This window comes from Manacus candei, unplaced genomic scaffold (assembly GCF_025592945.1).
Source record: "Manacus candei isolate 608988 ecotype Guabito, Panama unplaced genomic scaffold, ASM2559294v1 h1tg000015l, whole genome shotgun sequence".
Classification (NCBI taxonomy): Eukaryota; Metazoa; Chordata; class Aves; order Passeriformes; family Pipridae; genus Manacus; species Manacus candei.
The window spans coordinates 17,374,142-17,399,928 of NW_026138063.1; the positions used below are offsets into that span (position 1 = coordinate 17,374,142).

The window sequence follows — 25,787 nt, forward strand, 5'->3', positions numbered from 1 at the left end:
GACTTAAAAAGGACGTTTGTTAACCAGTGCTAAGTAATTTAGAAAGCACCACCATTAAGTTTTCAGCCTGTCCCAGATTTGCTCCAGCAGCCTGATAATTTCCTCTCTGTCCCTCTGAGGCAGAGACCACCCTGCAAGCAATGACTCCCATGGGCACTTCAGAAGAGTGGGAATAGTCATGTTTGAAGGAGTCCTGTCCCTTTATTGCCTATTCTTCTGCTTTCTCTGCATAGCTTTTGGCTTTTAGATACCTTTGATTTATCCTTTAATCCATTCTGTTTGTCTCCTGGAGTCTCATCTTTCCCCCACCTTTCTGTGAGACTGTCTTTCCTGTTTCCACCTCAGATTCCTTTCAATGCTGCTGCTTCTTTCTCTACTGTAGATCTCCACCCTTGTCCTTTCTGACATGCCTCCTTCTCCCTATGGTCTTGGGCAGCAACTTCTGCTGTTATGTTGTAGGCTGTATCTCTCTTTCTTTCCTTCCATCTCATGTGGGCTGGTGCAAATTTTCAGGTGGAGTGTGGGGAGAAAATAATACAATACTGGGGTAAATTCTTCAGTATACTGTACAAATACCAGGTTGCAGAATGAAGAATCACTGGAAATTCTGGCATTGTGTCATTTTTCTTGTAGTTGTGTACCTTAGCAGTAACTGTACATATCTCATGCATCTCATTGCCTTTCAAAATGTCATGTTGGCTTTAGCTGCATTGAAAAAAGTTCTGCATCTAGTAAATAGCACAGTTATTCTGGTCTATTTGACAGCATAGCCAAGCCCTTCAGTATATTTTTTTGTTCAGGTCTGTTTTCCTTATTTAAGGGAGATTGATGTTCTAAGAGCAATTTCCAAAGGTGAATGCAAAACCAGTGAAAAGTTATTTAGATAATAAAATCTAAAAGATGATGAGATGACTGAGCAAATTCAGTGTGGAAGGGAAAATGAGACTGGTGAAAAATAATAATCCTATTAATATATTCCTGAGTGTTATTAAGAGGTTAAAGATCAATCCTTAAGGTCAGAACAAGAAGCAGAGGGCTTGTGCCGCAACAATAGGGAATAAAAGGAGTAGGGCAAATGTATTTACAGTGGAAGACTTAGGTAATAAACAGGATGTAAACAAAAAATGTATAATCAATGTCCATGAAGGAAGTCAGGCCTAAACTAGATAGTGTCTTTTAATGCAGTAAGTATATAATTTAATGATGCTTCCTAGAGAACAGATGAGAATCAGTAAAGCATGTTAAATTGCTATCAGCCCCCTCCTCCATCTTTTATGATTCAGTGCATTTGATTTAAAAGGGAAATTATGCTTTAAAATATGGCTTTCCTTTAAGAACTGTGCACCCAGCTATAAAAGAAAAGAATATGTTCTCTAGCACAAAGGACTCCCTGAGATCTTTATTAGTTCTCTAGCCTTCTTGAGTCTAAACACTTGTAGTAATTTTATTGTTGTTTTTTGTGTTTCTTCTCTTTAGGCTTGTAAATACTACAGTTCCCAGTGGCATGTTGTGAACTACAAATATGAACAGTATTCAGAAGACTTTCGACACTTACCACAGTAAGATCTAGCATAAGTTCTTCCTTTTTTTTATTTTTTCCCTTTAGGTTGGTGTCATTTGCTAAGCTTTGCCCATATTTGCACTTTCCTTTGTCTCATAAGCTCTGCTTGTTTTACTGTGTTTTTAGTGCCTTGCATTTTTAAAAAGGGGAAGAAAAGGTCCTTTAGGAAAGTTCAAGACTCTGCAGAATTCAGTAGTATCAACAAACCCCATTAGTGCTGATTCAAATCCTTAGAACCGTATTTGCGTATTCAAAGCGCAGTTGATATGGGAAAGGTGGCTTTTTGTTTTCCTTAATAATGCATAAATGTCACTCACCTTTAGCTGTGATTAATTCTCCTTTCAGTTACCCTGTGTAACAGAGAGTAGGATTTCAGTGTTTTATAGCTGCACTGTACAGAACTGGGTGCAGTGTGTGCAGCACTGATGAGGCTGCAGAGATGTGCAGGTGTCAGGGTAGGTGGACTTCCTTCCCTCCTGTTCTTGGAGGCAGAGCATTAAAATCAGCATAATGGTGTTGAGAGGAGCAAAAACAAGTTCCTTGACTTGAGTGGAAAGAAATTAAGAACCTGGTGCTCATTTCTACATGTGTGAGTTTCTACCCGTGCTCCTGTTTCTGGAAGGTTTGTATTCTGTGCACTCAGGATGGTTTTGGGAGTAGTTAGCAAAATCACTGAATGCCAAAACGAGCTGTGTTACTGCTTCCTTTCCTGGAATTTGAGTCATTAAAATCACATACTGGATGAAAAAGTTTTTTGCATGTGCATAACACAGGAATGGGTGCTCCAGGCTTGGGTTGGATGGAAACTAGTATTAGCTATATTGCTTCAGGAACTGATAAACTGATTCTTATGGCCCCTTTAGGTGCTGTGTTCAGAGGGTTTTGTGCTTCAAGCCTTCCCTCAGACCTGCATTTGCTCTTGTATGTTGGTATTTTTATGAACAGTGGGTGTGGTAATACAAAAAGCCATTAAGAGCAGTTTTGCTAATCAGAGATTATAAACATACAATTTCTTAAGTACCCGGTGTGCTGATTGTTTTAGAAAATTAATGCATTTAGTGCTCAAGAAAAACATTTGCAGCACAGCAGTTTTTTACTTAACCTGAAACATCTTCACTCATGAAATATGCATTTGACAGATGTGGTTGCATTACTCTGCACAAAAGTACATTTTAGCTGATTACATACATCCTCTTTTGTGAAGGGTATTTTAATATGGTGCTTAAATGTGATTTGCTTTCATGAGTTCATGCTCCAGGGGTACTATGCTGTCTTGCATCACTCATTTTTTCCCCCTTGCATAGAGGATTATAATAAAGCAAGATCTTGTTGTGTCTTGTATCACAACATAGCACTTAGAAGTGATTTGGATACCACAGTGGTTGATATTTCAGGCACAAAGTTATAGCATGTGTGTCTGCATTTTTTTGCTGAAAGTTACCCTGGCTTTTGAGCTTAGCCTACCTTAAATAGAGCTAATTTGAGGTCCACTTCATTTCATACCATTCCCAGCCTCTTGAACCTTGATTTCCATGTACATGTTATGAAGTTTGGTGTTCTAGACTAAATCTTCTCTTGAAAAATAGTGACTGTATTGTCATTGTATTGTATCTCACTGTTTATAGGTCTGGATGCCCAGTTTTCACAGTGTTTTGTTTGATTTGTGCAAAACTGCTGTTGTACTGTCAGAAATCCGAGTATATTCTTGTATCAATTCCTTTATAGGAAGTTATATTGGGGAACATTGGATGACTGTTAAGTGTTTAGCTTTGCATCATGGGAAAGGAACATCATTTGCAACACCAGATCTAACTGTGGCTAAAGTAATTCCATTCACTGAGGGTGTGCTAAACTCTCCTGTGGGCTTTTCCATTTATAACGAGCAAACTGGACTCAGCAGCCTTCAGCAATGCTGGAGGGCTTCGTGCTTGGCTGTACTTGAGGCCATGCTGTGTTGTTTCACACAGTCATACAACATGTCAAGTAATGGCTACGTGATGTAGCAGATTTTTATCAAAGTTATTCTTTCTGAATACTGACCCTTTCTGACTGGAAAGCAGTTGCAGTGTGATGCTGACCCCCTGGGGCAGGCACTGAGCACTCAGTGTGTCCCTGGTGTGATTCCGCCGAAGCTGTGGCACCGGGGAAGAGCTCAACACCATGTGCATGACACGACCGAAATATTTAGCTGTTGCTTTAGTTTTTCTCTGAGTCTGTTCCTCCTTGGAGATTTTTCTCAGGTCTTTCTACCCCTTAAATTCCTCTCTGTGAACTCTCACTACCTCTTTTTACACTGTATTTTATGCTTTGTGCTGGTGTGTTCTTGCTTCTTGAGCAAGTGGAAGAGTAGAGGAAGAAAAGGGGTTGCTTAGTGTGTGCTGTGGTGACAGTCTGTCTGGGAACAGAAATAGTCATTAGCAAAATTTTTGCTGTTGTTCATAGAAAACCTGGAATGTTTGGTAGATATTTCAGGCCTGGCACCTTGGAATTCCGCATCGTTGAGTAGGTCTAAAGAGGCAGTAGGCAGAGAAAAAGAGGGTATACTGAACAGGATCGTGTGCTTACCATGCTTTATCTGCCTGCCCTAGAATGATGATTAGGATACCCAAAAGAATTCCCATCCAAGGAAGGGAAATATCTTCTATGAAGAATGACACAGAAGTCTGAGTGGATGAATGTTTCACGGGTGGTTAGCGAAATCTGACACCTGAAGCAGCAGTGGTCTGTCCTTATCTAAGTCTTTTATAGCTCTGCCGAGGGGACAGAAGGATTTCCTTATTTCAGAGGAACTCCCAGTGTACCCAGACTTGTGGAAGGGCTGTGCTTCCATGGGACAGGCTCACTGTCTGCACGTGGAGCAGCAGAGAGGGGCAGAGTTGCTTTATCCTGTGGTGAAGGCTCAACACCCCACTAATCCAGGAGATTTCTGACTCCTTCTTTCCCTCCTCAAGAGCATCAAAGGGATTAGGGTTAGGAATTTGTTTCGTTGGTTCTTTTTGTTTTTAAAGTAGCTGATTACTTGTCCTGATACTGGTACAAGTATCAGGGAGTGCAGTGAAGTTACCTGTCCATGTATGGCCAGAGGGCATTGGTAAATCTGCCTACACATCACCTCAAGAGCATTGCAGTGCACTTTAGCTCTGAATAATAATGAATAAGACAATGGAATTTTTGTTTAAAAATGTGAAGGCTTGCGTGTTGTTTTTTTTAGTAAAAGTTGGGATTTGGCTTGAGGTTTTTGGTTTGGAGTTCTTTGGAGTGGGAGGAGTGTTTGTGTGAGGATTTTTAACAGCAGTCCTTGGTTGCATTAAAAAACATGCAGTGAATTTCCATCACAAATATTATGAATATTAACACTTTTACAGATTTGAAAGGTGCCAACAGATTGTAAATGTTCCTTTTATTCAAAATATTGATCAGTTGTTTACATTACAATGCAAAACTGGAACAAACTGAGGAAAGGATAAAACACTCCTGTGTTCTGTGTGTGCTTATGGTGGGGTAGGCACATCAGGAGAACACTGACTTTGAAATGGGGAAAGTGAAGACAAATAAGTATTGCTCATTACTCTGATCTTCCAAATCTGTAACTGAATTATGAAGCTATGTAGAAGCTTTAAGATGAAAATTCTAATGTTCTTTTTGCTTAGAAAAAGCTATTGAAGACTTCAGTGTCATTCATTTGATAGCCTTAAATGGGATATCTCTTTGGAAGTTGTTTCAGATTTGTCACCCATTGTGGTGGAAGAGCAGTGAAGAGAACAGGAACTGGTATTTCATCATTTGTTTAGAACATTTGCAACTTCATAGTTTTGGGGGGAAAAAAAAAGATGTGGCTTAAGAAAGAAGTTGTATTTTAAAACTAGTGATTTTTAAAGGAAACAGTATGATCACAGCAATAGGTGTACTGACATTGCCATGGGAGCTCGGGATGGTTACCTCCCTCAAATAGCCAGTACACAATTATTTTTAATAAGTAAAATTTTTTCTCCCCTCCCAGAAGTGAATGTAGACCAGAGAAACTGCCATCACATTCCTTTGAAATCGATCATGAAGATGTGGATAAGGATGAAGTATGTATTCTGGTTTTTGGTGGTTTGATTTTTTTTTTTCCCTGGGAAAGAGTTATTTATTGTTTTAATATCAAATGAAGAATGATAATTGAGGCTCATTATCTTCTATAAAGTATTTCATATTTTAAATAACTCTGAAATTAATGGAATGGCTTTGTCCCTTATTTCATCCTATGTATGGGAGGCATATTAATAACATCTTATTTTAAAAGGAATGAGAGGGTGATTTGTTGTCAAGCAGATATTCACACATTACAGTTGTCTTTCGTCTTAGAATCCAGAAAGCAAGTCCATGCAATATTAATCATTTCTTCCATACAGGATACAACATCCCACTCATCTTCAAAAGGTGGTGGTGGTGGTGGAGGAGGAGGAGGATTAGCAGCTGGAGTTTACAAGTCTGGATGGCTTTATAAAGGGAATTTCAACAGCACTGTAAACAATAGCATTACTGTTCGGGTAAGGAGACAGCATTATTTTTTCCTTATTCCATTTGGATTTATATCCCCCACAGAAGCACACTTGTTTTCCATTATCATTTAGCTGTTTATATCTCATGTTTGATTGCATTATTTTTAACGATAGTAAAGTAATATTGTGGTGTCTGCAAAATAGTGCAGTCAGGAGTTGCATATTATGTAAACCCTGTGAGTAAAATATCAGTGAAAATAATTTGCAGCACAACAATTTTCATTTTTCTTTTTTCCCGCCACTTCAGTCATTCAAAAAGCGCTACTTCCAGCTGACACAGTTGTCAGATAACTCATATATTATGAATTTTTATAAAGATGAAAAAATATCGAAGGAACCAAAGGGATGTATTTTCTTGGATTCTTGTACGGGAGTTGTACAGGTAAGTTCCAGTTTGTTTCACTGTATTGTTTGGGGTCTTGGGTACATTTTAAAAGGTAAGCAGAAGAACACATGCATTAATGAAATAGTGTCTCATTAGCAGTTTCAGGAAACAAGAGCACCGTTGATTTTGCTCTTTAAATTGATGAGAGTGCTCAGACTGACACATTGCAAAACAGCTGAATTATGGCAGCAGATCATGCTTATGCTCTTTATCCATGGCACACATGAGAAAAAATACTGTGAAATGTTACTTTTCACTGAAATTATTTTCTTAGATGTCAGATTTTACCCTATGCTTACTAAGAGCATGCTTGCCTATTGTGGGGTAAAGAGATTCAGGTTACAAAGCATTGGCTGTTGGGCAAGTGGAAAATTAATCTTGTATCCTGAGCCTTTTTGAAGATCATCACTTTTGGAGGTGATAGAGAGTCTTAATGTCAGCAGGTAGGACAGAACCTTGTTGTTTGTTGTGCCTTGGAAAAATAAATAACCAGAAATGTTTAACACAACTTTTTTTTTTTTTTTTTTTTTTACTTCTGCTGCCCCTAAGATTGAGTTCTTAACATTTTTCCTCCATCTTCCTTTCCTATAATTCTATTAGTATATCTCTATTTTTAATTTTTTTTTAATTCTAAACAAGATGTTATCTTGAATAGTATGTGACTATTGATTGATCTAATCCAATGCGCCACTGAATAAGGAAAGTCCTTTTTTTTTATCTATACTTTATTCTTAACTGCTTAACCAGTAAAGATTGGTAACAGTGCTAAGTGCAGGCTGATCTGAAAGACAGTTGCTTTGAAAGACACTTTTCAGGTAATGCAGGGGAAGACCCCTGATAAACACAAGGTTTGTGAAGTCTCTCCTTCATCCCTAAACCCTTTTGAAGCAAAAAAAACAATCAGTCAGTAACTCACTCTGGGAACAAATACTTGCTCACAGTCCCTAGCAGTCCCCAGCTCTGTGGGCAGTGACCATTCCCCCTGTGTAGTTCAATAGGGTGTTTCTTTTCCCAACAAGGTATAGAAGAGGATGGAGATAAATACATAGAAAGACAGTGATGTTTGCTGGTACCGGTCCATTGGCTTGAAAGACCCTAACAGGGAACTTAGAAATGTAGCAGAAACTGTAGAGGATATTTTTATACAGAAATCCTGCTTAGAAATTACTGATTGCTGCTGCTTGTTGGTAGCAAGTGCTTTCTTTTAAGGGAGGGTCTCAGCCAGAGCTCTAGTCCAGCCCTGAACATCTCTGTAGTGTGGTTTTACTTACAAATTTAATGCTGTCCCAGTGGATGCCCGTTCTGCTGTGATGGTGTGTCTTGACTGCAAGATTTCTGGCCTTTTTGAATAACATCTGAGAAAAAAGCTCAAAAAACCTTTGAAATTGCCCTCCTTCTGAATTTCTGACAGCTGCCTTCTAAATCTGCAGTGTTCATCCAAATTGCCCCAGACTGGTTGAACAGTGTGTTTTCCTCTTGCCCACCCGCAGACATTCATTTCCGTGCTTGTTCTTTGATTGGCATTTAATATGGAATGCACAAATTTATGAGCTACCTTCACTAGCAGGAAGTTAAAATCTTAGCCAAGGGGGTACTAGGTTAAATATGATCAGCTATCAAAGTCCCTGATGAACTTAGAATCATAGGTCTGAAAACCAAAACCTGGCTTAGAGCTGCCATAAACAGGGAGGCCATATAATGTGGAGAAAGAGTTGGGTCAAACTGAATATTTAGCCAAAAAAATGTGATACGAACGTTCTAATTGAATAAGTTTTAATACCACCATAAATTGTTTAACTCTGTCTGAATGACTTTGAGCTCCTGTTTGATAGAGGTTGAATAGCTAAATTGTAGTAAACGTCCCGGAGAAATCATCTCCAGACAAAATACTAAATGCTCCCAGAAAAATTCTGTTATTTTGGAAGAATGACCCTGCAGGCATTAGGCTTAGCCTGATATTTCATTTATAGCTCATTCATAGTTTCTTTTTGAATCTTGTATTGTTTCCTCCTAGAAGAAATTTTTAAACTTGAAATTAAGTGTTGAAGATTACAGGTCAGCCTCAAGGTCCACATACCATATGGAAGGAGTTATAGAGGAGCAGACTGAAAAATGGTCCTTTTTTTTTTTCCTGTTAACTGATCAGGAAGAAAATAGTTGGCCTTAGATTTGAAAGAAAGACTTTGCTGTAGATCTCATCTACTTGCCAGAAGTCTGAAGTGCAGATGGAAAAGTGGATATTGAAGTTTTCCTGCCCTGATGTTCTTAAGATTCAGCATGTGAGATGTATTGCTGTATTAGATAATGTCTGATAGTGTTTCAGTACCTGACTTAAAAGATCTTGGCCATGCTATAAGGGGAAGTACATAATACAGATAGTAAATGTATTAATTTTAAATGTTCTTTGTACTTTCTGGAGATAAATTGAAACACAGCATTTTTATTTATAGATTGTGCATAAACTGGTGTACGTAATCCACTTTACAAATAATCTGTCTTTAAAAAAAGGCCGCTCCTAAGATTCTTGGCATAGTTTCGTTCAACTTCTAGCTCTTGATCATGGCCTCATGTTATATATGTAGCAGGTTTTAGTGAAATTTTAGTTCCTGTTTTACATTAGTTTGAACATATGATTGGAGAATTAGAGTGATTTCAGGATCAAGAAAAATACTGAACACCCAAAAACCAATTGCTACAAAACCCAACTCTATTTTTACCCTGTGTTTGATGAGCTAAAATTTATATCCCAGAAAGAATATTCACCTCCATAAAGTACTGAAGAGGAAAGCTATTTCCTATTAAGAGAATTTCCAGTAGCAGAACTGAAAAATAACACACAGGCACACATATACACAGACACAGTCCCAGGTCAGTTTGAAAACCCAAGATCTGTCTGACTCTGTTGACCCAAGTAGCTCCAGAAGAAGTAGTTCAGTCTTAACTGATTCCTGATCTGGGTCATGACCTGCAATATAAGAACTGGAGCAAGTGATTAGCAACAGATTGGGTAGGAATCTTCTAAATCATCTCTGCTGCTGGAAAAAAATGTTCATGGAACTTGATTCTCAGTGTCTTGAGTTCTCAGTCTCCTCCCCTGCTAAACAGTATCAGATTTTGCCTCTGTTGCTCTTAAATAAAAGTATCACTATCATCTCACCATCTGGCTTAGAAACTTCTTAGAACCTTGTTGATATAAGACCCTACTGAAAAATAGTTACAATATGCGGAATTACAGGAGACCACTGTCATGTTTTTGGGACTGTTAATGAAGAAAAATAAAATTGAGTGAAATGGCCAGTTATTAATTTTTTTTTTTTCCTTTGTCACAATCACTCCAAGGTTAGATCTGTCAGCAGTTTGTGCTGTTTTGTTGTGGCAGTTTTCTGGAATACTGAAATCAAAATGGTGGCAGTGATGTCCATAGTCAGTAGTTTTAAAAATTCAATGAAGTATTAGGGGGTAGGATGTGTCAGTGTTCTTTCAGATTTAAGCAAGGAGGAAGATGCAACTGCTTCCTTAAGACTGAGAGATATATGCCTCACTGATTTGATAAATGTGAATAATGAAGCACATTGTATTAGATCACATCACTTTGTTTAATTTTATTGAGCTGTTTCAGTAACTAAGTACCTGTTAATTCTTATGACAGAAATTAATGGATTAACCATCTACTGCAGGTAAAATCCAGTGATGCAGAACAGAGCTCCAAACTCAATCTATTCTCAGTATACTGGGCATGTGTTCTTGTTCTGTACTTGAAAAGGATACCATTGCAATGACTGATCAGTACTATACCTCAGCTTTTGCCTTTTGTAAAGAATTGTTGAGATCCCCTTAGTTGTTTTTAAAATCCTTCTAAAATAAAGGTAGAGGTGGGAAGTACCCATTGTAACCTTTTATTGTGCAGGAATTTGTCTTGTTGCAATCTTCTGGAAAGTCCTGTTCCCACTGAGCAAATGTTTGCATGACTTTGGTTTGTCTTTCTGAGAGTCTGGTGTGCTGGTAAGGTATAGGACACTTGTTCTTTAGAGCTGTTCTCTTCAGACAGCTTTGACTTGTGTAGCAGTGCTATACTTTGCCTTCAAAGGTCTTTTATTATTCCACTTGGGAGGTATTCCTTTCTGTAGTATTGTCCAGTCTTCCCTTTTTATGGCTAAATAGAAGATGTATGTTTGGCCACAGATGCACAGCGACTCAAGAAAAAATTGACATAAACTTATGTTAATATTGCACTACTTGGATTTTCTTTAAAGCCACAGAAGTTTACTTGAATGTTATTTTTAAGAAGTGACCATATACAAGTCCATCTTATGGATGCCTTTTTCAGTACCTTTTTATATTGGTTCTAGTGTTTATTTTTTCTTTTCCTTTTGTTCCAACAGAATAACAGGCTTAGGAAACATGCCTTTGAACTGAAAATGAATGACCTCACATATTTTGTGCTGGCAGCTGAAAATGAGCAGGATATGGATGACTGGATTTTCACTCTCAACAAAATCCTGCAAATAAATCCAGAGGGAGCCATTCAGGAGAGGAAAAGTGCAGATCTCACTGATCTGAAACTTGGTAAGAGTAAATAGTCTCTTGTGTTGTTAGGGGTTTTTTTAATCAAATGCAAAAAATGAAACTTTCAGATATCAGTATTGAATCATTTTAACTGCCTGAGTCTGTAATGGATTCTGTACCTGCTGCTTCGTCAGGAATCAATACCAGTCTTGGCAGTCCCTGAGCAATGTCAGCTAACTCCCCACAGATCATTTTCAAAAGGCTGGAGGGGAGGTAAAGCTGCTCCCCACAAAGTCAGCAGGAGCAACGTGGCTCTGTTTTGCATATGCAACTCTTTTTCAAATTTAGTCCTTTCTGTCAGTGATCTTGCTAGTACTTTGTGTTTTACTGTCCTGGAAGTCTGAAGGTTTTAAAGAGTTTTGTGCTGGAGAGTGGTCAGATTATTTCTTTTTCCAGCATTTTGTTTTCTTTAAGAATCTGGAGTATTATAAAATATAATAATCCCAGCTGTGGTATATTGCTCTTTCCTGAAAGTTTATTGACTTTTCATTTCTTGCTTTTTTGAGTTTGCATATTAATATGCTTTTGCTGTGGAAGAAAGAATTGGATGCTCTGTTATACTGTACTCTTCATGTGGCAGTAACTCATTCCTCCACGTAATAAATCCACGTTCAGTTTGGATGAGCCCCAGCTGAAATTCTAAGACTGAAAACATTTGAAACCTTAATACAGATTTGAACTGTGTGTGCTCTGAGCTGAGTCAAAGCTTCAAATCCACATGCATCTGACTCTTAGGGAAGTTCAGAGCTAATTGAACTCCTTAGCCTGATGTTTATAATAAGGTCTGATTTCGGAAGGACAGGATGCTCTTCATATAGCCAAAGACATTTTTATAACTTGGAGGCAAAAGTCTTGCTCTTCAGAATCAGAGAAGTACTTTTGAAAATCCCACCCACAGGGGATATTAATGAAACAGGAAGAAATATGTGCATAAAAGGTCAAAAACACAGGCTAACAGAAAACAGAAGTTTCTACTGGTAAAAAGACCCTAGTAACAAGCAACTGGAATGTGCTATGGAGTTAACTTGTCAAAAGGCATGATGCTTTCTTGGCAGAAGAGCCCTAAATGGCTGTAATGACTTATCTCACATGAGGCTGAACTACCTCGTGAAAAGAGAGCAGTCCCTGGTGAGCTGAGTAAAGCACAGGGCTTGCTGTACAGTGCTGTTTCCTGGATCCATAGATTTGCAGCTCGCAGAGTCAGGACTGCATCCCTCTCCTTCCCAAACCAAAATATTTTAGTTGACATAACCCTTGGTGTTGCATCAGAAAAGACTGAGAGAGGAAGGTCTTTGTTGTGGGCATGAATGTTTGTCATGGATGAATGTCTTGGATGTTTCATTGAATAGTCAGGCCTCTTGTTTGGAAGCTTAAACATAGACTAAGTTATAGTAAGCAGCAGTGGGAAGTGGGGTTGAGGAGAACAGAAGTTTACATTAGTATCACTTCCATTTGTTAGCCTGGTGACACTAAAAGGAATGAAAAGAAATAGCATGAGAATGGGTTCTTTTTTTCTTTTAAACCCAGTGGTAATAGCAAGAATAATAAAACAATCTTTATTTTTTTTCTTCTCTTCAAGACCCTGCAGAAGTTTCTGTGAATTATGATTGCTCTCAGGAAGAGACAGATTCTTCAGAGAACACCTTGCACCCAGACTTTGCAAAAGTAATGGATATTATATTTATCTTTACAAGTTTACTGGAAAGAACTTCCTAGGTGAAAAATGCCTGCCAATAGGTGATCATTAATATTATGAAAGGTTCAAAAACATAGCACAGCCCATTGCAATTATTAGAGATACAACAAATGACCAGAATAACTTTCTTTCTGAACAAATGATTGTTTTGTTTAAGTGAGAAAATCTTCACTAGATGTAAAGAGGTGCTTCACAGAGAAGTTCAATTTAGACCTATGAAGTCAGTAAGGGTCTGGTCCCTGCAGTTATCTGTGAAATACTGCTTATCTTAAATGCACTTCAGAAGAGATTGGCCCTTGGAGAGTCAAGATTTCCCGTGTGACTAGCAAAGAAACAAGCTCTGAACTGCTCATTGCCTTCTCTAACTTCATTGAAAGGCACATGTACTGTCAGGGGAGGCATTTTGTCCTCTGGATCTCATAAACTGCTTCATGTGGATGAGATAATTGTAGACAGTGCTAAGAAGCTTTTTAATGAAAAGCTAGATTGGAAATGCTTCACTGCTCCCCCTCCTGCCCTCCCCTGGCACAAGTGTTTTTCTGTGGGGCTTGTTGCTGAGGTTTTTTTCCCTTCAACTTGCAGATCTCTAAAATAATTTCGGTGCACCGATCCACCATTCTGACCTTTTACCCAATGGATAGCACACACGAACATGCATGAACTTGAATTATTTATTTGATCTATTTTGGGATTTCTTAGAAGTATCATGGCCTGAAAATCCCTGCTTCACAAGCAAAGAGTGCTTCAAGGCGCTTTGGGATAACTGCTGCAGAAGTGTCGTTACAAGTGAAACATTGATTGTTCATTTAGAAGTCTAACAACTCTATGGATTTCTGTTCTTGTGCAGAAAACTAATTTATTATCTGTCACCACAGTATATCACAGAAACAGAAGAAACAGTGAAAGCTTCTCGAAATACAGAGCGACTAAACCTTTTCTCTTTGGATCCTGATATAGCAGTAAGCGATTTTTAAGTTGTTTTTTTTTCAAATTCTTCGAACTTTTAAAGTACAGGTGGTCTGAGCTAACTGGGTTAGCTAAGTCACCAGAGTGGATTGTAGTTTAGCAAGCAGCTGGGTATACCCAGGACTTCAGCTTTGAACGGAGAGGGAAGCTGTCTCTAGTCCATAAAGATTTCTGTATAGACTCTACACATCTTTGTTTGCAGAGTGGTTGAGGATGGCAGTGACCTCTGGAGGTCATCTAGTCCAGTTGAGCTCAGCTTTGAATTAGCTTAAAGCAAGCATTAAAGCAAACTGAAAATATTACAAGATCAGAACCTTCTCTAAGACTGGCAGTGTTACAAGAACAGTGTTCTTACTGTTATTCTTTACATGGAATTTGATTACACAAACATAAATTGATATAAAAACCAGTGGGAAGGTACAGATGAAGGTATGCATAATGTTTAGTGTCAGGATTCAAAGAACATTATTTCTTGCACTGAATGTAATTTAAATGGAAATTTTATTTTAGTTGAACAGAAGACTTAAATAACAATGGGATCACTATATATTTAAACTTGAACCTGTTATCAATAAACTGTAACACCATTATTAGAAAATATTAATCGAATTGAAATAGTGGTGTGGTATATAAGTAAGGGTAAAGGACAGGAGAGGTCTGAAATCTCATTCTAAAATTTGGTTTTAAGAGTCTGAAAATAGGAGGGTGTTTAAGCTATATGAAGAAATTAAGAGCTAAAGTTTCAGAAACAGTAAGTAAACAAGAAAAAAATCTGTTCTAAAATTAGAAGAAACCTAATTTTAATTCCTAATTCTGCCTCTGACGTCATTTATGTCCTCAGGCAATCTTTTTGGTTTGCTTCGTAATCTATAAATTAGAAATAACACTCATTTGCTATAGTAATATGAAGAGACCAGCAGTGACTTTTTGAGGTTTTCAGGTGCTTCTTCAGTGATTGTCAAGACCTTTAAAAAGCTTACTTAGTTTTGGAATACAATGCCTTTTCCAGTGTATAACAAATTGGCCAACTTATTTCAGGCATTGAATCCTCAGAAAAAGGAGTTTCCAGGGACAAACTTGGTGATAAAGCCGTTTGAAGAAAAGCCTGCAAAGAGGATCCTGATAACTTGCAAATCCCTCAGTTTGAACCTCCAGGCCTGTGTTACTGAAAATGAAAATGATCCTTCAACCAACGTAAGCTTTTCTTATTTCCCTGTGATTTTTCTCTTTCCTTTTTTTTCTCTCTCTTTCCATGCCCTTATTACTTTGGAAAGAGAAAGGGAAGGGAAACCTGTATCACACACACGTAGTGCATCCACTCCTCCTCCCCTGACTATCCCTTTGGATTGAATAATGAAACTGATTAACTTTTCATTAGACATTTTGATTTAGATTGCAGACTTTTAACTACATTTCAGTGGAGAATTAAAAATCATTGAGGGTTCTTAACAATTGCTATAAGAAAAACAAGTTTAAACTGCCAAGACCTATCTATCAGCTGCTGGTGAACTGGGGATTTTTTTTTTTTCAGAGAGAGACCAGGAATGAAGCAGATTAAATTACAGAAGAGAAGGCAAAATAGAAAGGACAGGATGCTTATCTAGTGGAAAAAATCTTGCTAAAAACAGGACAAAACAGAAAATTTTGCTTTTTCTTACTGTAAGATAAAAGGACAGGGAAAAATGAGATGTAGATATCAGTCTATAGCTTTTAGTTCTCCTCTGAAGCAGGAAAATTTTGAGACATGAATGTCCTGGCAACTCAGCTTTCATATTACATATGAGACATTGATTTGTTTGTTGATTTGTTTGTTTTTCATTTGAAGATGACCTCTACAGCGAGTCCCTATTCAGCATGTTGTGATCAATATCTTTTTTTGGCAGGCTGGAATAACTGTTTAAATAAAGTCATGGTAACTGTACCAAGGGCATGCAATATTCAGTACAGAGGCTGAAAAGGCATAAAACATTGTACCTGCTACACATTGTTTTTTATCTCCAAAGTTCTAAGATTCTGATTTCTGGACAGCTCAGGTGGTGTTATTCTGAGCCTGATGTCTTCTGTCAGAACCACGGATGCTCTTTGGAGGTTACTCTCAGTCATAGGACTGAATGCCCTGGTACTGTGCCATAGAATAAGTGGGCACTGTCAGAGTGGTTTGAATGCTCTTGGTTTCCCAGCAAAATGGAACATGTGTTTCCCACAGGATAATACACCCACGCTTTTGTGTTGAGCCAGTAAACATTTTTCATCTACTTACGTTTGTCATCTTTGTGCCTCATTCCTGACGATCCCTGGAAAGCCCACCCTCACTCTTCCTTCTTTTATAATGACTCTGAATCTACATTTTAAAAATCCTGTAATGTGTTTTCTGGGGCTCTATTAATTTATTCTAGCAATTAATTATCTGTGACAAATACATTTGGTTTTGATTCTGTAAGTTTCTAAAGATATCAATTCCTGTTCTGGCACCCTGTTAACAAACTATCTTTAAAAACCCCTAAAATCACATGATTGAAACTAATTTGGGTGGGGGTGTGTGTGAACCTGTGTTTTTAATGCATCTCGTAATTTGTAAATATTTATTTGCTTTCTTTTTTTCTAGTTGCGAAAACCCATTAAAAGATAGACTTTACCCCCATCCTCTTAGTTACCACTGTATTATGTTTCTGGTATTTTCTCCAGGTAGAGCCTTTCTTTGTGAGCGTGGCACTGTATGATGTCAGGGATAGCAGGAAGATCTCTGCTGATTTTCATGTGGATTTGAACCACCCCCTTGTCAGACAGATGATTTCAGGTTCCTCCTGTTCATTAGAAAATGGCACAGTTGAAAATATAGACTCAAATGAAATGGAAGAACCACAGGTCAAAGGGTTCCCAGAAGAATGGCTGAAATACCCAAAACAGGTATTCCACATGTGACTTATTTTAGTTCTGAAGTATTCATTTTCATTGGAGAATTTTTGTATACTACCAGTGGTTCTTGTTTTCAAGAAAATTCTTTTTGTGTGTCAGTGGAACTTGTATACAGATGCTTGATTTCTGAGCTCCCTGTATAGACTTTAAGACTATTTACAATCAAAACTTTGATAGAAGTTAGTGTCTCATTTGAAGAAACCACCCATATTTCCTGTGCTCTTTGGGTCCATTTGCTGTCCTCTCCTAACCAGTCAAACAAAATCACAACTCAAAACAACACCAAGATGCTACATTAATCTCAAAGTGCTTCCACATTCTCACTGCTGTGAGCTGTATGCTGAAACACTAGGTATTACCTTTTTTTCTCCCTTTCATTCCCCTGAGGTATGACTGATTTAGGGTAGCTTTTAAGTACTGTCCAAGAGGAACAGTTAGGTCAGGCAGTGCTAACATGGTCACACTGCCTTTTGACTTGAGTCAGTCTGTTTGCAAAGTGCTGCATGAGCACAGGCTTCCTTCAGCACTAGCACAAAGATTTTATTTTCTCTCTGACTGTATTGAATATATAGAGATAATAATCCTTAATAATGCCTTCTGAATTTGGTTTGTTATTGTTTCCATCAACAGGGAGCACTGGCAATATTTCGTTTCTTCAGTATTGCTGTAACTTTTTAACTGTTTCCCCTTTTACCCACAGGCTCTTTTCTCCATAAGTAATCCTCATTCTGAGATTGTACTAGTGGCAAAAATAGAAAAGGTGCTTACAGGAAACATTGCCAGCAGTGCTGAACCTTACATTAAGAATCCTGATTCTTTTAAGGTAATGTAACAGGAACATCACTTCCTTCTTTGTAATCTGCAGCCTGTTGGAAGCTGAAGGCATTCCAAATTGTGCTGATGAATCTCAGCAGTGTGTGGCTGCTGAACAGGACAAGCTCCCAGGAGGCCCACGCTTCAGAAAGCAAATGTCCAAGTTCCATTGACTAAATGAATGAAGGACCATTTTGTCTGCAACATGCAAATGCATTCATTGTACATTGCTATGCCAGTTATGACTTGGCAGAGAGGTATTCTTTTTCAGCAACCTTTTATGAGCTAGGGAACTTTGTACACATGCAAAGTTGGGGTAGGCACCTGTTTGAGAGCAGGCACTGCACCTGCATTGGGTACATCACAGAAAACTGGAATAACAACTGTAATGCAGTTCTGACTAAGGGAGTGGTGACAGGGTTTAGTTTGTCAGCAGCATCATATTTGTCTTGTGTTGTCTTTGCTGTGCACCTGGAATCTTTGTTATGGACAGTATCAGGCCGAATTATTTTAGGGACACTATAACCTCTTCAACAGAGGAGTACCAGGATGTACTCTGTGCAGCATTTAAGATGTTAGAATGATATTGATGAAATAATTCACACTTCCTTTCTTGTAGTGTGCACAGAAGGTGTTAAAATCCAATAAGCAGTTCTGCAGCAAGCTGGGAAAATACCGTATGCCATTTGCTTGGTCAGTCAGGTATGTATTTGCTCTTTTCATGATTTTATAAGCATCTTATAGCTTATTCTATTCCTGGATTTCTGTCCTTTTGTTCTTTTCCACTTTTTCTGCCTGAAGCTAAGCAAAGCTTTCTGCCTGGTCCAGGACCCCAGAAGATCCTGCAGCTTTATTATTTCATTGCCCTATTTTTCTCACAGCTAAACGTCAGTTACTTTCTCATTAAATGTTACTGTGGGGGAATCTTTTCTTCAGGTATGTAGTGAAGTTGCCAGGGAGTAGCAAAGGTAGCTGACAGAATACCAATTTATCGTGAGCTCCACATTCATTGAGTGCTAAAAATTACCAAAGAGATTTCAAAGTCACAGTCCTCACAAGAATTTCCTGCAAAGATAATTATGGTCTGAAATATAGTTGCAGTGGCTACCCAGAAAGTAGGTGCACAGGTGTGAAGCTCTGTTCTGGTTATGATGCTTGTCAAGTTTTAAGAAAAATCTAACCAAGGATTTGAAGTGCCTTAGGGGTCATTTTGAGGGATTGTGGTTCAGGTAGTCTCACATTTTTCGTGGTTAGTAGGTGATGGAGAATTTGTATTTTCTTGTTTGGCAGGTCAGTTGGGTTTTATGTCAGGTCAGTGACATAACTGACAAGAATGAATTTTTGTTCTTCCTCTCTCTCCTCCTGTGTAATTTCTTGCTGGTCTCACCTCAAGATTGAGGCACTCCTGTGCCTTTTGATCACCTTTTACCAAATATGCCTTTTTTTCTGTTTGTTCTCCCTTCAAATTTCCATGTAATTCCTTTTGCTCTCCTCTCCCTTTTTTCCTTCTCAGTCTTCTGTAATTTCTACAACTTATTGCTGCCCTGGCATGAGAAAGCTCCCTGACTGAGACACTCCTTTGTGTCCCTGTGACAGCTCTCCCTTCTTTCTGCCATGCACAGAGCAGGGACTACAAATTTTTATATTCCCTATAAAAAGGAAATCTGTCAATTGCCAAGTGAAAACATTCCTTCTCCTCTGTGGCTTCTGTTCTCACAGTAGCAGGCCAGGTGGAGAGCTGCCTGAAGTTGTAGGGAGAAAGAAAGAGCAAGTGCTGGGTGAAAAAGTCACATTGTGGTATCGCCCATGACTATGAGAGAGAGCTCTGTGTGCCTCTGGTGTGGAGTGTGGAGCACCAGGATTGCACAGATTCCCATGACGTGTGTGGAGGAAAGCTTGTGATTTTAGAATATGGTGCTTAGATTGCAAAGAGGAAAACATGCTGTGAGGTATGGCCATTTGAAGAGTTCATTTATTTTTTATTGACATACTTTTTTGTCAATATCCAGTTAGGTAGGAGAGGTAAGTGCATGCTTGCTCGAGAGAAAGGCAGATAATGTGTTCTGATCTGTCATCGCAAGCTCAAGGATACTCATAAATATTTACTACGGTGTAGCCAAAGGACCATTCATCAAAATCATATTGATGGGTTGACAGAGCCACTTTCACCTTGTAATGGACTGTAAAATGGCAAGAGGTGCAGGCTTGGCACCAGACTGACTTGAGACTTCTTATTAACTCTGTCCTCCCTGCTTGTGGTCTGTGATGATGTCCTGCAGCTTGGTCCTTGCTGTAGCTATCTTTAGGTACAACAATGATTTTAACTAGTTTAGGGTCTGGCTAGGCACTCGTGCATGTGGAGAAGGCTAGAACATTCTTTCACACCTTCAGCAAATCTTGCCGAGAATAAAATACAGAAAGGTTTTCTTCTCATTTTGAAAGAAGTGCATTTTCCTTTTATAGGATTCTCCAGGTGTCAATCCCTAGTTGCCTGTAGAACTGTAGCTGCAGGTCTGCATTTGCTCTGCCTAAGGGAAGACTTAACAGACATGAGTGAAGTTCTGCTGCTATCCCTGCGAGGTGGATAGCACCATAAATGCCTGTCAAACTAGGGTGCATTGAGAGAATTCAAATTCTGCACTCATTTACATCTGCTTGTGTATTAACATTACTCAGAACTGACTTTGGTAAAAGAAAAGTATAATTTGGCCCTATAAAATCTATTTCTATTTTCACAGCTTGAAAATAGAAGTTTCCACATGAGGCTATCACACTACAGGGGAAAAACGGTTTGGCTGTGATAAATAGCAAAACCCTGGTTTGGAAATGTGTTTTCCAGCTAGTTCATTCTGGCATTAACCACACTCCTGTTTTTGTGTGGAAATTTTCCCTCCTTTAAAGCATTACAGATGACCACAGAGTGATTTTTACGTATACATTCAGCAAGCCAGAATCTTGACAGTTGAGTATTGTGCATGAGACTGAAACTCTTAATTAGCTCATGTGGCACCAGTTTGTTAGCATTGCTCAAAAGTATGACTCAGGGTTCTTCTCTGGTTTCTCACTGGAGTTGGTGGGATCTGGTGTCTGTGTTCTCTTGCAGGTATAATTACAGTATGTGTTAGAATTACAGTGTGTCAGAGCCTCATATTCCTGCCAGAACTGCCAAAGTTTGCAAATATGTACCTGAGATACATATTGTAGATGTGGGAGGAAGTTTCATTCACTGAGATTAGTTTTTACACTTTTATTCCTTCAAACCTTCTCCACCCTCGTAAACATCATGTTTTAGAGCCCAATATTTGAATCCTTCAGTAGCTTGTGCAGCTGCTGATTCAGTTCTCAGCTGGTGTAGGTTGATGTAGCTGAAAGCAGTGAGGCTGCATTGATTTCCAGTAGCTGCAGATCTCACACCGAATGTCTAACCCTGGAGGTGAGAGATTTTTCCACAAACCATAAACCACTACTTCAAAAGTACTTCTTTTGATGCTAAATTATGAACAATGTATTGGTTTACTCTGCTCAAAGAATTTTTAGGATTGTGGATTATCAGCTAACAATGTCAGAAGAGTAGAATCATATAAACACTGAGATGATATTTCAGTTTCTTTAGTGTAATCTATTTATTTGTTTTCCCCTACGTTACCACCCTTAGAATCTCTCCAAGATCTATTTGCGTGAAATTTTTCTTATTAAAATATCTCTAGTAAATAAGTACCTGACAGTAAGGCATTGTTGTCATTCTCAAATGCTTTCAGTATGTTCACTGTGACAAGGAGCACTCTTGCTCCACATGCAAGGATCTAGCAAAACATGGGACTGTGGTTATTTAGCTGCAGATGTAATACATTCAGTACTTGCTGCTCTGGCAATTCTTCAGTTTTAACAAACCCGGGCAATGGAGACACCAGTACAGTTTGACCAGCAGAAAATCATCTAACTCTTCTCTGAGTGCATAAAATACAGCTTTTTTAGGAGGGTTATGTTGTTTTCCATGGACATCTAAGTTGCTCATGTAGTAGTAAGAACTTTACATAAATGGAGTATTGTGTGCAAGTTGGAGAGATGGAAATACTTCCCTGTTTTGTAGTGGTTTCATGACCTTAATTTTGTCCTGGGTGCATTATTTAGGCTGGAATATGCTGCTGAACTGATGAGGAGCAGTTCTAGAGGTAAAGCATATGATACCCAGGGAGCACTGATGATGAAGAGCAATAGTTGTGGGCAGAATGACTCTGTTAAGCCCTTCTGACTCCAAACCAGTGTGGCCAGAAAGAAGGAGTGGATGATTGTGGAATGGTTTGAGTCAAAAGGGACCTTAAAGATCATGAAGCTGTGTCCTTGAGCCTCCTGAAAGGCAGTGCTCAGTACCACCGATCCAGAGTGAGCTACTTCCAACTTTTTTTAACTTTTACACTAACATCCTCAGCCCTTCCTTGGTGAGTGCCCCTACACCCTGCTGTGCTGAGCAGTGGTTTGCTTGGTGTCAGAGCCTGCCCTGGAATTAGTTAATAAGCTCCAGCAGAGCCTGGGTTTGCTCAACATCACACTGCAGAGCCCAGTGGCACAGCGGAAATCACTCACCGAATGTTTTAGTCCTCTCTGTTAGTCTGGAGGTGGAAGAAGTGCTGAGTCCAAGAAACATCATAGTGTCACCAATACTGTAATAATTATTAAAGCTTATCTTTTTTCTTTCCTTTTTTTCTTTTTTTTTCTTTTTTTGACAGCAGTTTGATAGGATTTGTAAAGTAAGTGGTGGCTGCCAGAAATTAGGTCTGGTTTCTCATTAATAACTTAAGATCTTTGACACAGAGTGTTGGTGTGGACCTTATTTCCCTCTAATAGCTGGAGGCAAAAATCTGATAGAGTTGATTATTCTCTACAGTTGCAAAGAAATGAAATAGGGCTGCTTCTCTCAATTAAGTTAAGATACAGTGCATTTATACTTATACTTGGAATCCTCTTCCAAAGGTTTGCTGTGTTATTTTGCATCTGGCAACAATTTGTCCTGGCATCAATTCTTCTTCTCACTGGCAGTGGAACAGAGAAGTAAATTAAGGAAGCAAGATTGGCCAAATGATTCACAGAACAGCACTTAGTGTCAAGAACATTTTACTTTTGTTAAGCAATGTTTTTTCATACTACAGTTGAATCCAAGGTTTGTTAATTTGGATAGCTGTTACATTATCCGGTCCAGCCAGCATGTGTGATACTTGGGGATATACAAAGGGCACTGGAATGTCTTAATTAAATCTTGAAAGTGTCAATGAGCAGGAATGGAAATATCTGGAAATGTTTTCCTGTGCACACAACAGCTGATATTTATTGTTCTCAGTTATAGATTTTTAACACTTCATTTGGCACTTTGTAGCTGGTTCACCAAAAATTCAGTTGGTGCTCCACAAACCTGTTTTGTGAAGAAAAGCTAAGCTGCAGTGAGTTGGTGTCTTGCTCCTGGAGGGCACAGGACAGAATTAATGCATAGGAGCATTCATTGAGGTCTCTAACCTGGTTCTGCAAAAACATTTCTTTGTGTAGTAAGATATGGTGGTTGGGATTTGACAACTTGCTGTGATTTCTCTTATTTAAAATTGTAATGATTTTCCTTGGATAATAACTTCTTGGACAAAACTACCTATTGAGGTTGTGAGTTTTTCAAAATGCTTCCTAGAAATGAAGAGTCAGGCTCTTTATTGAGGTGAGGAGTCATGTCCTTGATGGGTGGGAAGGATGGTGAGGTGCCATCAGGTGCAGGGTCCTGGCTCTCAGCCGGGGCTGGTCTCTCCGGGCTGGAGAAGGCAACCTTGCAACCAGGCCCATGGAGGGCTAGTTGGGAGCAGGGAGCTGCCTCCAGTGAGGAGCTGTGTGCTTCCAGCTTTCCAAAGTGAGACTAAGCTACAGAAGAGGGGGGAAAAGTGGTGGATGTGGAGCTAGATGATGATCTGTGCCAGCACTAAACCCCAGCGACTCCTGGCTGTGAGCAGTGCCACAGCACTGGGGTCAGTGGGGACTCTGCATCATGTGAGACCAAACCAGGTCTCAAGCCTTTGCAGGGCTGGGATTGCACATGGAAGTAAACTGAAATTGTCTGTGCTCCTGCAAATATACAGCTCAGCAGGGCTTCCTGGTGTGAAGATCTGCAGGGAGCCCTTGAATTTGTGTAAGAATTCATGTCATAACCTCGTTAAAAGATTACGTGACAGTTTCAAATGTTCAAACATATGGGTGAGTGCTTATGAACATGTAACTTTTCTTTCTTTATAGACCAGTGTTTAAAGATAATCAGGGAAATGTTGACAGAGACTCCCGATTCTCACCTTTATTCAGGCAAGAAAGTAATAAGATTTCCATGGAAGATTTGATGAAACTAATAGCAGAATACAGAAGGTAAGGAAAAATGTTTAATTTGCTTTAAAAAAGAATAAAAGCTTTATAAAGCAGTGCAGAATAATTTTCACTGTTTTTTTTTCTTCATTTAACACAGAGTGCCAAACTGACCATATTAAATTATTTTAAATTAGTGTTTTTCACATTAAGCTATTACCTGCCAAAGGGTGCTTTAGGTTGGACTTTCCAGGAAAACTTAACATTAATAAATGCTAGTATAAGCTAAAGATAGTGTTTCCTTAAATTAGCTTCTGTCAGGGGAGAAGTAACTTACTTTAAGTAAAGTAACCTACTTTACTGCAGGTGAAGTAACCAACAAGGGAACATTATCTCAGGGAAAAAAAATGAAGAAAATAGAAAAAAGGAGAGAGAGAAGTTAAAAACATTCTTTATAGGTTTCCCCACTCCTTGCTTTTGTTTTTTTGGGTCTCCATTACAAACTGAAGAGTGGACATTGAAAGGAAAACCATCTCAAAATGTTTGACAGTGTGTAAATCAGTGAACAGCAGTTTGGCTGGATAGTCTTCCACACAGGTATAAATCAGGTTAATCCTAGAGCAGAACCTATGTTTATGCTGGATAAATGACATGAGAATTGAACCATGAATTCCTTCTTGTCCCTTCCACTCTAAATGTGCCTAAAAATGAATTAATCTAAATAACTTCTGTTCCATTTGTATTAAAAAGATCACAGAAAGATTGAATGTCAGCTACAGGGAATGGATCAAGCCCACAACTTGCCATGCCATCTTACTGGTCAGGAAACTTTACTGAAATTCTCTCTGCCCTTAGCAGTCACCACTGCTGTGTTTGTCTCTCTAAAGCATCTCCTAATAAGAGAAATTTAACATCATGGGTTTGGCACTTCTCAAATTTCTTGGGCACAAGGAATACATCTTGCTCCCTTTTCATGGCACTTGCAGAAGCCATGTTGCTGTGGGCTCCTCTCATCCCAGTGCTCATTGAATTCCTTTTAGGGAACATTTGATTCAGATTTTAGAAAGAAAAAGTAGGTGAGTTAAATCTATAAGGATTGGTTCACCAGTTTTTTCCTCTTCTACAAAATAATATTGCTTGCAAAGAGAAGGCAGGAATGAGAACAAGGAAAAGAAAAAAACACAAAACATCATATTTCTTTTCTGCTGTTACATTTGATTTTAACTTAATAGCCAATAGATGTATGTGAAATGGGTTTAATATATATTCCTATCTTAAATCAGGGTCTGGTTTTCATTTTAAATCAATTCCTGTGATGGGTCTCATCTCCATTGTTCTAATTTTCTAAAATGTTTTCATTTCTGTCCTTGCAGAGCAGAGAAGATTAGCAAAATACAGACCATACCTGGCTGTTTGGAGATTGCAGTTGATTGTGTTCCTTTGGAACATCCAAGTATGATTCCACTTTAAAATTAATTATTGTAATTAAACAGGACATTTTCATAGGCATTTCTGTATATAATTGCTGCCTCGAGACAGATCTGGTAGAAGTGCCTGTTGAGTAGAAAAATGTGTGCAGAGGATTGTTCTTGATTATTTTTTTTTATTTAATTACACCATCATTTGTTTTATTTTGTACCTATTTTCAGTGTCTATGAAAGAGAGGAAAGAGAAACCACGCTACTCTAGATGGCACAGAGCTGCTTCTCCCCAGCCTGCTTGGGCTGCAGAGTGCCTGCATTATCCTGCAAGGGGCAATATCCTCCTGTGCTAGTTTAGAAGGAAGTAAAATTTGATGGAAGGAAGTAAAATAGGGTTTGAGGAAGGAATCTGTATGCAGGACTGTCAAATGGCTTTTCCCAACAATAGCTCAGGACAGCCCTAAGTTGGTGACCCCTCTCAGCTGCTTTTGCTGAAACAGCCCTTGAGTTCTCCCTGAAGTTTAAATGTCTCACTGATTTAATGGCAGAGGCAAAGAAAGTATTCTCTGTCCATTTTCAATCTCTCCCAGTCTGA

General features: G+C 38.7%; 1 protein-coding gene across 7 annotated transcripts in view; it reads left to right on the forward strand.

The window, feature by feature from the left end:
* The window catches only part of DOCK10 (dedicator of cytokinesis 10), a 122,986-nt gene that overhangs the window by 46,792 nt on the left and 50,407 nt on the right, over window positions 1–25,787 (forward strand). For all 7 annotated transcript variants that reach the window (XM_051781413.1, XM_051781419.1, XM_051781415.1 and 4 more), the window contains exons 4-16: window positions 1,477–1,559; window positions 5,562–5,634; window positions 5,956–6,093; window positions 6,353–6,487; window positions 10,873–11,056; window positions 12,636–12,721; window positions 13,628–13,711; window positions 14,757–14,912; window positions 16,404–16,625; window positions 17,335–17,457; window positions 18,067–18,149; window positions 23,712–23,834; window positions 25,145–25,224. In XM_051781413.1, coding sequence (XP_051637373.1) covers window positions 1,477–1,559; window positions 5,562–5,634; window positions 5,956–6,093; window positions 6,353–6,487; window positions 10,873–11,056; window positions 12,636–12,721; window positions 13,628–13,711; window positions 14,757–14,912; window positions 16,404–16,625; window positions 17,335–17,457; window positions 18,067–18,149; window positions 23,712–23,834; window positions 25,145–25,224 — 1,570 coding nt within the window. The remainder of the gene's footprint in view (window positions 1–1,476; window positions 1,560–5,561; window positions 5,635–5,955; window positions 6,094–6,352; window positions 6,488–10,872; window positions 11,057–12,635; window positions 12,722–13,627; window positions 13,712–14,756; window positions 14,913–16,403; window positions 16,626–17,334; window positions 17,458–18,066; window positions 18,150–23,711; window positions 23,835–25,144; window positions 25,225–25,787) is intronic.